The sequence below is a fragment of the Oreochromis niloticus genome, linkage group LG12, assembly GCF_001858045.2.
Source record: "Oreochromis niloticus isolate F11D_XX linkage group LG12, O_niloticus_UMD_NMBU, whole genome shotgun sequence".
Lineage (NCBI taxonomy): Eukaryota > Metazoa > Chordata > Actinopteri > Cichliformes > Cichlidae > Oreochromis > Oreochromis niloticus.
In genome coordinates, this window is record NC_031977.2 from 28,879,786 (window position 1) to 28,892,773 (window position 12,988).

General features: G+C 37.5%; 1 protein-coding gene across 1 annotated transcript; it reads left to right on the forward strand.

Moving 5' to 3' along the window:
* Nucleotides 1–598: 598 nt before the first annotated feature.
* Nucleotides 599–12,650, forward strand: ptgs1 (prostaglandin-endoperoxide synthase 1). Its single transcript, XM_003454164.5, has 11 exons — nucleotides 599–729; nucleotides 813–899; nucleotides 5,171–5,287; nucleotides 5,898–6,038; nucleotides 6,300–6,443; nucleotides 6,515–6,696; nucleotides 6,795–6,878; nucleotides 8,665–8,911; nucleotides 10,022–10,308; nucleotides 10,764–10,911; nucleotides 11,873–12,650. The coding sequence occupies exons 1-11, from the start codon at nucleotides 723–725 to the stop codon at nucleotides 12,220–12,222; spliced, it is 1,794 nt and encodes a 597-aa protein (XP_003454212.1). The 5' UTR covers nucleotides 599–722; the 3' UTR covers nucleotides 12,223–12,650.
* Nucleotides 12,651–12,988: the final 338 nt, after the last annotated feature.

Here is a 12,988-nt window from a genome sequence, read left to right on the forward strand (position 1 = left end):
GCGTCCAAACTAACTATGGACCAAAATTCAAGTTTTTAGAAAAAACAAAACAAAACAAATTATTTTGCTGTGAAATTCTTGGGGGGTATTTATGTTTTGATAGGTGCAAGTACACTACAGAAAATACATACAACAGTAAGTGCAAATAATTGTGTATGCTAATTAAAAAAAGAATGGTGGCTTGACTACAGTTTTGCATCATAATGGTCAGTTGATTGTTGATTTTTCCAGAGCTAATGCCCCCTGTATTAATTTAACCGTTCACACAATGCGATTGTAAATTAATTTACCAGCAGGTGGGGATATAACACCTTGAAACTTTCTCAAAGCGGTTTGGTTTCACTGCATTGATCTGAATGGTATATATATATATATATACATATATATATATATATATACATATGTGTATATATAAAAAGGGTCCATTTCAGTTTTTGAAGTTTGAATTTCTGCCAGTCTGTCTAAGACTGGCCAATTAGAAAGCTTTGAAGCCAGTAGCACACTGTGGGTTTTCTGTGAAATTCTGCTCAAAACTAAATAGAGGAAGTGGAGGATGCTTTGTTACCGCCCATTTCCCGATAGTTAATTATAAAGCCAGTGAGACTGCATCAGAATGGTCTCAATGACACGTTATGAAGTCAGCAGCCTATCTGTTTCTTAAATATATTAGAAAGAACAGAATAGCACTGTGATAGAACATTTAGACTCTAATTTAGCTCAGCATGAAAGGTGAGTTCTAAAATTATCTAAACTTGATGCTTGTTTTTAAAACATCAACTCAGTGTCATCATTATTATTCTTATCTTCTGTAGCATTTAGCATCTTCATCTGGGTGTTCATCACCCTGCTGCTGCTGCTGCTGCTGGAGAGTTCATCATGTGCTGGTGACTCAAGTGTTGGTAAGCAGTTTCTTTAATTACAACATGGGACATGATGGTTGATTATCCTGATGACCTTTTGATTTTCAGTAAACAATAATTTCTCCCGTATCGTTTCTTGTTGTGTTAGTCTGTTCATTTTCTATATGAAGGTTAATCAAGCATATTATCAACCACCCAACCAACTATAATATTTGCTGATTAAACATTTAGCACATAAAGAGTCATAAAGAGTCAAAGCTGTGGCCTCAATGAGAGTGTGGGGAATGAGTGGGAGGGTGGGCTGGGGTGGGGTGGGCTGCTTTTAACCATGTAAAGCACTTTGTGCTACCGTTTTTTTTTGTATGAAAAGTGCTTTATAAATAAAGATTGATTGATTGATTGATTGATGGGCCCAAAATTAGCCTTCCCATTCATTCCATTGCAGGGCTTTGGAAAGTGCACAGTGGAAAGTGCACTAATATTCCTGGTATTCCCGCCAGAAAGTAACACCTCACCAAACTTCAGCTGTTCACAAACATCTCAAGCTGCCCGTAGTGCGTTCTCTCTGTCAGTGGTTTGCTTATTAAACAATATTTATAAAACTATCTGTCATCCATTCTTCTATTATGACTTTTAATTGATGTGCTGCAGAGCACAGTTGCATAGTAACAGTCATTACCCACACATGTGATGGTTAGGAAATTATCTGCTTCCTTTTTCATTCATCATTCATTCAACAGCAGAAGACGATGGGTGCAGAGAGAGCTTCAGATCAGGAGGAACTATTGAGAGCTTGACAATGCTTTAAGTTCCACTGTTTAGTTTGTTTCATATATGGTTTAGAAGGGTTTCATATGAGTGCACATGTAAATTCGTGTGCTGAAATTTGGCAGGGTACTCTGCACAAAGAAAGAAAGAAAAAAGGTTTTTAAAAAGCCAAGATAAGGGAAGGTATTTAGGAAGGAAGTCAACAAAGGCATACAGATTTAAACTTCTTGCAACATAGTTACTATAGTCACTATAGTCAGCGACAGTAAATAGGGAATCTCCAAATGTTCTTATCTTGAAAGTGCTTCCATGCATAAGAAAAAACGAATTACTTAACAACCCATCATGAATTAGGTCGACTATGGATCAGAGAGATGAAAAGAAGGCTTTTTCCCGAGCTCGCAAATGTTGACCCCTGTTGGTTTCAGATAAGGTCATTTTCTTTACAGACATACACAGGGCAAATTATTGACTATTCTGACATGAATTTATTGATCATGGGAGAGCTTGCTTTTTCCCCCCAGTACCACTGGGAAAAGGGGTGACATTTAGAGCGATGGCACTAACAAAATACGCATTTCACGATCATTGTGTGCACATTTAATGGTGTTGCCACTGTGTAGATCTTTACAACTCATAGCATTAGAATTTACATGGTAAAACCTCCTTGTGACCTAAGGGGAAGTTCTTTTTGCTGCCAAACTCGTGCGGGAGTATGCTTTATACTTCCTGTGCAGTATTTTTGCAAAGTTAAAGTATTTTAATAACTTTATTGTTAAAAATAGTGTAGAGCCACCTCGCGCTTTTTTGACAAATTCACACTGGTACACCTAAGTCTATCTGTTGTTCATTCAAGGCTAGACATGCTTAACTATCCAGTCATTTCCAACCAATGAGGAAAAAAATGCTTCAGTGTCACATTATCTCATTGAACTTCTGCAAGCAGGAAGGGGGGGGAGGAAGCGATATTACAGCAAGCGTTAAAGTCACAGTGAGGTAGCTGGGTTTATTCGTAGGCATTATATGCTTAGAAACCATTAAGTCAACGTTTAGTTTCACAGTTCATACATGGACTGTTTTCTATGTTAAAAGCTAAATGCAAACTCTGTCCTTTATTAATCTGTTGTAGTTTCACAAAGTGCACAGAGTCTAGGACACTCCACTTCACTGATGTTTTGTTTTTGGTTCTTTTGCTATATGCCTCTGGTAACATTTTTGGGGAAGTGAGTTCACCAAATGTTTAGCTTAAGGACTGTGAAAAGCTTAGTGAGACATGCATACATTAACAAGCACAAATGCAGCTAAATTCATCCTGCACTTTCACACTGTCTGTGCCTTATTAAAATGAGCCTTTAAAATCATATTCAGTGGGTTTTTTGAAGCTATTTGAATGGAGATGCAGATAAAGCTCAAGTCTAGAATTCTGCTTCTTAGAATTAATTAACCGTAATTTAAAGACTTTTGCTTAGTGTAATAAAAAACATCCAAATACTGTAACTCCATGTCTTCTACAGACATACCTACGGTACATGTACAAAACAGCTCACTGCTAACATCAGAGACGCACCAACCCTGATATTTATCGCTGATTTATTTGTAAGTTTCAGTGGTATTTTTACTTTACAGTGACCCAGCCACCCACCCCCCACCCCTATGCATTCACTCACACACACATCTTGTATATTATACCAGAAAAGGAAAATTAATTTGTCATGTTAAACAATGAAGTCATTGCCAGTCAAACTCCCAATGAATACAATGTCGATCCATCAAGAGAGTCTATAGATGGCTTTAGACACTGTTGTACTGCTTTTCTGTCTTCCTCCATACATATTGACATGGAGACAACAATTTGAACCAAAAGAATTTAAATTTGGATTTATCCTTGTATAGGACTTTTTGCACATGATTGTCATGTTTAATTTTGCATACCTCAGCATTTTTCCTTTTTTGCCGCTTCCTTGAGGCTTCTCGACAGCCACTCTTACACTTAGACCACTTGTGATTAACCTTAAATAAACAATAAACTGGTCAACGCAGCAGGGCTAAAAGTGTGGACCAACACAGACAGAAGAAAAACAGTGCCACCAATTTTGTGTAACCACCTTCCTCTTTTTGCAGCCACAATGACAGAGTGAGAAGAAGGGCAATTAGGTCAATAGCCATCAGGGCCTCAGAGATCATTAACAATTCTTAGTAGAGCTTAAAATACTGAAACCATATCAAGAATCACACAAAGATAAATTTGCCCTGGATTAGGCCTAGGACAGCTGATCTCAATAGTTATGTCCCGCATCATGACCCATGATGTAGATTACATGATGTAGATTGCAAGGAGGGAAAGCACAAAGTCACTTTGATGTTTGCATTTATGGCTCAACACTTCAGCCACCACTTCTTAAAGATAAGCTGTGACGTTTAAGGTCGGCTTCACCAACGTTTTGGGACCAAGAGTAAAATTATTTTAGTATTATTAGTAGTATTTTGTAGTAGAGACATGATTCTGCACACCTTTTTTGGTGCCATACAGACTTCCTGTCTTCCACTACCTGTTGCTGTTGCTCCATGCTCACTCCTCTCGTTTTACACTACAGCTCCTTATTCATCAAGACATGCATTTCTCTCATCATTAATTTTACTCATTTTATTACATATATATTTAAGATCAAACTATTAATTAATGCTTTGAATATCATCAGCCTGTCTGTATTAATAGACTGTCCCACAGGCCTTTAAAATCAGTCATCACATGACCCAGCTAATTATAGGACAAACTTCAGTCTTCCTTTTATCTCAAAAATTCTTGAAAGAGTAGTTGTAAAACACCCAATCATTCATTTGCAGAGGAATTGTTTATTTTCAGCGTTTTCGTCAGGATTCAGAATTATGATAAAGAAACCGCACTAGTGAAGGTCACAAATGATCTTCCTATGGCCTCTTCCATTGGACTTATGTCCATGCTTGTCCTGTTAGAATATTAGAATAGAATATTTTATTACAGAGACTAGAACATGCCGTAGGTATTAAAGGTACTGCAATGCAGTGGTTTGAGTTATAGGTATCTGATTGTTGAGTTTTTATTGTATTGTATCGATTTGGCACTGTAGATGAAATGTAGTTGAATTTCTCACTGTGTAATGATTGACTTCAGTTGCTTTGGAAATGGCCTTACAACCCAATAATAACAATTCTTCTCTACAATCATTGCTTATGTCTTTCCAACTACAATCAAACCTTCTGTTACACCTGCTGATGATGAGTTAATCAAGTGCATTTAATTAGTAGCGTCTTACTGTTACTTACCCTCTTAATTCCTGTCTAAGCAGTAAAGGTGCACTTAATTTTTCACGTCTGTACAGAGTCATGCAAAAACTTTCTTTTTCACATCACTGTATATGCATTTAGTTGTTTGAATGTCAACCGTTGCTTGATATAGATAAGCCAAGTATCCCTCACACTCTCGTCCCATGAACCGTTTCAGTTAGTTTTTTTTTTTTTAAATTTCAACAGTTATTCATCTATTTTTTTTTCCTGGCTTGCAGTGAATCCCTGTTGCTACTACCCTTGTCAACATGCAGGAGTGTGCATGCGATTTGGTACAGACAGTTTCAAATGTGACTGCACTCGCACTGGCTTTTATGGAGACAACTGCACTATTCGTGAGTACAAAAATTTTTAAAAAACTGAGCAAGCTGATCTGGAATACATAGCTAACCCTTTATCTTAAAGTTTTGTTTACATAATCCTATCTGTGCACAGCTATGATAGATTAGTCAAAAGGAAGCACTCATGAGTAACTAGATAAAAGAGCTGATGTTTTGCATTTAGAAACCACCCTCTCAATATTTGTCTTTGGTTGAGATGAGTAGGTTTAGGTTTTGTGTGAAGGGAGGAGGTCAGAGTCACTGAAAAAACAAAATGCAAAACCTGTTTGTTAAGCGTTTCTTACTGATATTTATCAAAGTTTTTAGTTGGCATGCATGTGTCACATTCGGAAACATCAATTCGAAATTACCTAGCACCACTTTCAAAATGTCAACCCCAATGCTTAGATTTTATAAAAGTTGTTTTAGAGTTAAATTTTTGGCTAAACCTGCCATATGTGATGAATAAAGAAAACAAATAGCGTTATGTTCAGTTATACATATACATTTATTTGTTTCCCATTAGTACAGCCATTAGTGATATATTTATAAATGGCTTACAACTGGCATTTAAAGGATGAAAAACTGTTTTTTCTTGATTTTTAAATTGTTTTTTTATGTGTAGCGGAGTTTTGGACCAGAATTCAACTCATGCTGAAGCCCAGTCCTTCTGTGACTCACTTCATCCTTACTCACTTCCCGTGGTTTTGGTACCTGATAAACAACTCTTTCCTACGAGACACCTTCATGAGATTAGTGTTGACAGGTAGGTGAAATGAATAAACATTCTTAAATGAGTTACTCAGTCAGCAAACTATAAGATGTTTAGATAATTCATTTACCGATGAGAGGGTCCCAGAAAATCTCATGACACATAAAAGTCATTCGAAAATCACGTTATAGGGATTTGACATTTTCCTATTTTCAGATAAACAGCTGCAAATAACAAAGCCCGCAAGATATGAGAAGAGCTTATAAAGCTACATTTCTGACATTTTACTTATGACTTTGACATTTATTCCTAAAGCCAGGAGTGACCTTATTCCAAGCCCTCCCACCTACAATACCAAATATGGATACATTAACTGGGAGTCCTACTCTAATATCACCTACTACACTCGGCTCCTTCCTCCTATACCTGAAGACTGTCCTTTGCCCATGGGCGCTAAAGGTGAGACCTACACAGCTAAAGAGACATACCTGTGTTTCTGTGGAAAGCTTCAAGAGCTTCTTTCTCTGCAGGTAAACCTGTTCTTCCTGATGCCAAAGTCTTCGTTGAGAGGTTTTTCAAGAGACAGAAGTTTAGGCCAGATCCTCAGGGAACCAATTTGATGTTTACCTTTATGGCTCAACACTTCACGCACCAGTTCTTCAAGACAAACCATAAAGTTCAGGGGGGCTTCACCAAGGGTTTGGGGCATGGGGTGAGTTTCTGACATTCTGCATAACAAAGATGTGTGTTGTACATTACTTCATTACACCAAATGAACACCTTTTTTTCCCTCTTTTTTTACCCACACAGGTAGACGCAAGCAACATCTATGGAGAAGATCTCGTGAGACAACATCAACTTCGGCTTCATAAAGATGGAAAGCTGAAGTATCAGGTGCGGCTGACATAGCTGCATATAAACACTAAAGGAAGAACCTTATTATAAAAAGTTAGAGAAAGAAAAGAAAGTTCTTGAGCTTTCTTGCATACATAAATAGTATGACAAGCAAAACGCATATACCTATCGACAAACCTGTAAACACTGTCATATACATTCATAGTTATATACACACAGTTAAACAAAGATAGAAAACTTGAAGGAAAACAAAAACCTTTTTAGCTTAGATTTTTAATCAACTTCCAATAATACTTGAACAGGAATACCATCGTTTCCATATTGTATGGAACATTGTGGAACTTCTCTGTGTTCATAGTTTAATCAATTTTGATGAAATCTCCAAAACGACTGGTTGAGCCCCAAACCATGACAGAGCATCCACCATGCTTTACAGAGGGGTGTAGATACTTGTTGTATCTCTCATCTGACCTCCTTCATACATATTGGCGAAGGTTTGAACCAAAAACTTCTAATTATGCGTAATCGCTCCATAAGACCTGTTGCCACAGATATTCCGTCCAGTTCTTCTGTAGTTTGGCATACATCAGCCTTTCCTCCCTATTTCAGTCTTTAAGAATGGCTTCCTGACAGCCACACACTGAGACTAGTTCTCATGAGGCTTCAGCAAACAGTGGATAGTCCTGTATCAGGTTTTTGTTGGATTTCTTCCCCCTTTCCCCCCCTATTTTTTTAAGGACATTACTTTTATTGTTACAGTTTTTTGAGCCTGACACTTCTGTCTTCCACTTGCCCAGTTTCCTCAGATTTTGAAGGATAATGACCTTCAGAAAGCATGAGGAATATAATGCTCACTTGGTGTTCTCACCAGAAAAATGAAGCTTTCTCCACAAATACACGTGTATTTTTTTAAAGAAAATTTCTTCACCCACATGAAAAAGCAGAAAAATTATAAGCGCTATCAAGACCATGCCACAGCAACAGATGTCAATATAACCGAAATGTTGGCCTAACCTAAATTAGCTGAGAGCTGTCTAACATGTCAAGCTATATCTTTTTAAGCCTTTAGGTCTTTCAGACATTTTTTAGATTTCCGAGTCTCGACCTTTTTAAGATGAAAATCTGTCAGCCTTATATGTTAGAAAATTAGACAGTGGGTTTTGAGTCTTACACTTTTGAATTTAGGTGGTTAGAGTGAGCATGACATCAAAGATGAGATTTGCACTGTCACTGTGAGAACCATGACCACCCACAGTCTTGGAGGTTAATCTGATCTAATGTACCAGACAAGCAAAAATTTATTATTAACTCCAGTCAGTCATATTTATTTTTCAAGTAAAAAGTTTAAAAAAGTAATACCTGTAAGTTTTCAGCAGTATCTTGTAAGGTTTGTACCTAATACGGGTATCATACTACATTCAAATTTACCTCCTCATCTCTAAGAAAACTCTCCAGAACTGTCTGTTGTATATGTTCACTGAGTCAGATATAGATAGCTTGCACTTCCTGCAGCACGTTAACTTGTGAGAACATCGTGTTGGATTTTCTAGATGACTGTGGTAAGTGGTTAAAACTTCAATCGGTGACTATTGTTTCACTGCCACCTCATCAGCATGTCTTCAGAACAGTTTAAGAAGCCTCTTTATTTTACCCATCTTAATCTAACAGCCTGAGGTTGTTGCTTTACAAATATAGTCCATCAGATTTTTGTTTTTGTTTTGTTTTTTATTTTATTTTACATGAATTCCACTAGTATATGTTAATTTCTTTAATATAGTCAGTAAACATAGTAAAGAAATCACTGAAATTAACTCCTCTTCCACAGCTGGTAAATGGTGAGGTGTACCCTCCTACAGTATCTGAGGTCCCAGTGCACATGGTGTATCCTGAAAACATCCCAGCAGACAAGCGTCTGGCAATCGGTCAGGAGGTATTTGGCATCCTGCCGGGTCTAACCACGTATGCCACCATATGGCTGCGGGAACATAACAGAGTCTGTGACATCCTGAAGGCAGAACATCCCACCTGGGATGATGAGCAGCTTTTCCAGACAGCCAGACTCATCCTTATTGGTGAGTAAAAGTAAATATTTAATCAGAGAATGATTGAATCACACAAAGTATGTGAAACACAGTAAATTCAAACGCTAGTCTTTTTACTTTTTGTACATCTTTATCAGCTACTTGTCTGTGAGTTGATATCTTTTGTTTTTTGTTTCTTTTTTGGCTATAGCGTTAAAGTGGCTACAGTTTGTGACCAGTGGTGAACCGCTGCTGGTAAAACAGACTGATATGAAGTTTTCTGCAGACATTCATAGCTAAATGTCCTAAATGGCTCTGCTTGAATCTGATTGAATCAGCTGAATATTGTGCAATTCTGTATAGCCTGGATGAAGCATTTGAATGAAAGGTTATATTTTAGCTTGTTATTTTAGGGACTATGCAAAGTAATCATCACTTGTCTACTATAAATGTTAAGTCAAGTTTAATTTATGTATATAAATATTAATGTCTCATCAATTATATTACTTGAGCAGGATTATGATTTTACTTGAGTAAAAGGGCCAAAACAGTTACTCAACACAAAACATATTTCAGGCTCTTGGCCAGTACATTTTTCATATGATACATATGTATTAAGATAAAAGGAGACATATGAGCTTGAAAATGGTCTTCTATGCAAGTTTTGCACGCTGTAATTTCTCAGGTTTCTAGGATGATGCACGTCAGGCTATGAGTGGGTGTTTTCTAATTCATTTCTGAGGCATAAATCAGAAAAATGTCCATATACTCTCAGTATACAAAAAAGGCAGGTTTAAGAGTTATTATTAATGTGTATTAAAGTCATTTGCCATGTCCTGTTTATGGCAGTGCCTCAGCCTTAGAGCTGTGAGATTTGAAGTTTGAGGTTGTAAATTTAAAGGTTTGTGCTCTGCTTTGAGAACATGATGCCACGATCACTACGTGTGCACGGTTGCTGTTCTTTTTCCGGCTTTGTTTGATGTGTCTGCTGATCGCTGTGTTGTTGGTGAAACTACTCAGTATTTGCCCATTTATTCACCAACAAATCACTCATGAATTTGACACTGTTCACAGTTTCAGTGTTTCGTTAATTACTAAATATGAAGATAAATAATATTATTTTTCCACAAAGCTGAGCTAATTTTTCTATTTCACCCACAGGTGAGATCATCAACATTATAATAGAAGAGTATGTGCAGCACCTGAGTGGCTACATGCTGGACTTGAAGTTTGACCCGTCCCTGCTCTTCAATACACGTTTCCAGTATAACAATCGGATCGCCCTGGAGTTCTGCCACCTCTACCACTGGCACCCTCTGATGCCCGACAGCATAGTCATAGAGGGAGAGGAAATACCATACTCTCAGTTTTTATACAACACCTCCCTCCTGATGCATTACGGGGTGGAAAGGCTGGTGGATGCATTCTCTCGACAGATTGCAGGACAGGTAAGAGAATTATAGAAATCAGAAAACAGGAAACAGGGTCGTGTATATTTTTTTTCATTGCATAACGGCAATGCCGTCAATCAGTTAACAGAAAGCAGCACCATGAGCCTCGTATACTTTATCGTTTTATAAATAAAGATAAAGCACACTGTAAGATAACAATAATCATCGGTTCTCACTGTGTTATGAAACTACAGCTACTTATGACAGATGATGCAGTGCAATACATTTTCACAAACACTGAACATTTCATAACTCACAATTACTTCCTAAAATGAGATTAGTGATAATGCTATCAAATTATGTCTTTTAGCAGCATTAGATTAATGCAAAGTGGTATAGTACTTCTGTTTGTTGCAAGGCTGAGAACGTGTTGCAAGCTGTCATGGAACAGCAGAGTTTGTCACTCACTGCTCATGAAAAAACATTTTTGTGGCTTATATTCACACTTTCAGATAGGAGGAGGTCACAACTCTCATCAAGTGGTGCTTAAAGTTGCAGAAATGGTCATCAGAGAATCCAGAGCTACACGTGTGCAGCCTTTCAATGAATATAGGAAGAGGTTTAACCTGAAGCCTTACACATCTTTTGATGAATTAACTGGTAAGTTAAAGAAATATGAACACATGCATGCCCCCTTTGTTACTCATTACACATGTGTGGCACAAAATGCAATATTTGCATGCATGCATTTTCTTCAACCATGCAGCAACACAGCACATTTGTGTAAACGGCACTGGGCTTTGTGTTTTTGACTGTGCTTTTCAAAGCACTGTCTGCATTTCCTCACAGCATTGAGATATATTTATTTTTCCTGTGTTGAACACATGATCAGTAAATTCAAACGTCCCATATAGAATGATAATTTGATTCTATTGTGATACTTAGTAGTTGGGGTGGCTGTACCTCAGGAGGTAGAGCAGCTCATCTAATAATTAGAAGGTTGGTTGTTTGATCCCTGGCTGCTCCAGTCTCCAGTTTGCATTGCAAAGTGTCCTTGGGAAAGAAACCTGCATTCACTGGAGCGTAAATGTGAGTGTTAGATAGAAAACACTTTAGAATAAAGTGCTTATAAAAGTATATAAGTGCTCAAATAGAGTAGAAAGTAGTGCTTATACTTACATAGTAGTGCTATGTAAGTATAAGCAAATACTCACTTTTGTAAGTTCTTTAATAAAAACCCTTGCAGTAGTCCTGGAGCCCAACCCAGCTGAGTGAGAGGCAGGATACACTTTTTGACAAGAAAAATATCAATTGTAAACCAAAGCAGCAGAAATATTCAGCTGATAGTGCTGGATGAATTTTTTTTTATTTTATTATAACTTATCCAGATGATGACTTAAATATGTGCCCGAAATTTTACAGTAAACCATTTAGTGTATGTTGAGTAATTTGAGTTGCCTCATGTAGCTTGCTGGAGAATCAGTGGATTCTGTGGGCTTTGTGCAGTATGAATGTTTATATATAATCAAATAAATCACTGTTTTTATTTCACATTTACAGCAGCACAAGAATTAAATCAAATCTCTGCAGTAATTTCCTGCCATTCTTCTTTTCCAAACAGACAACACTGAAATAGCCCGAGGTTTAGAAGAGGTCTACGGTGACATAGACGCCCTGGAGTTTTACCCAGGCATAATGCTAGAGAAATCCCGTCCTAATGCCATTTTTGGAGAGAGCATGGTGGAGATGGGTGCTCCATTTTCCCTGAAAGGCCTGCTTGGAAACCCAATCTGCTCGCCTGAATACTGGAAGCCCAGCACCTTTGGAGGAGAAACCGGCTTTAATATCGTCAAGACGGCCACTCTGAAAAAACTGGTGTGTCTCAACAGCAAATGGTGTCCATACGTGGACTTCCATGTGCCGCGCAATGAGGACGAGGCAAAACCGAGGAAACCGTCAACTGAACTTTGAATTCCGACCTGAATTATTATCCTACTCAGACCCAGTTTTTTGGCTTTTACTGAGAAAGGATGATTTTAATACTCAGTAGGTGTAACCCTGTCAGCAGTGAATGATGTGCCAAAAATTTAGGGAGGTCTACCTCATAGAAATACAGATGACAAACCACCGAATCTGATCTGGTAACCCATATATTACTTGATACTCAGCACGACAGTTCCTCTAAACCTTGTTTTGTTTTTTTTACATGCTTTAATTTGCAGGCTTTTGAATAAGATTATACTTTTTAAATTAAAAAAAAGGAAAACTTGTGTATTTTTAAAGTGCAAAAAATAAATGTGATGTGTTATTTTTGATCAAAATGAGCGTTTAATCTCTGAGAAACATTGTCATTCAATAATAACAGGAGATTTACGAATAAATCAAAGTGTTTTGGCAAACTTAGTGTGTTTCTTTCTAGAGTAGATTAAAAATCACAGGCTGCGTGTTTGTGGAGGGGTGAGTGAAAGAAGCTTCTGGATAAAATCGCAATGTGGACGCTCTGTGGGGAGTTTGCATGCTCCTGTTCTCCTGCTCTCTTCGGGTACTTTAGCCTCTTTGCAGAGTCCAAAGTCACGCATGTTAGGTTAACTATTGAGTCTAAATTAGCCATGGATAGTTCATGAAGTGCTGTATGAAGATACGGTTAGAATGTGATTTATAGTCAAAATTTCTTTGAGTGGTCAGTATGACAACAAAAAAGTCACAGCAAGCAAAACTTAAACTCCTATTAAAACGA

Bases quoted from the DNA above. Each gene is read 5' to 3' on its own strand.
- ptgs1 (XM_003454164.5), top strand. The intron at 6,879-8,664 runs GTGCGGCTGACA...CCTCTTCCACAG, and splicing joins ATGGAAAGCTGAAGTATCAG to CTGGTAAATGGTGAGGTGTA. The intron at 10,912-11,872 runs GTAAGTTAAAGA...TTTTCCAAACAG, and splicing joins ATCTTTTGATGAATTAACTG to ACAACACTGAAATAGCCCGA.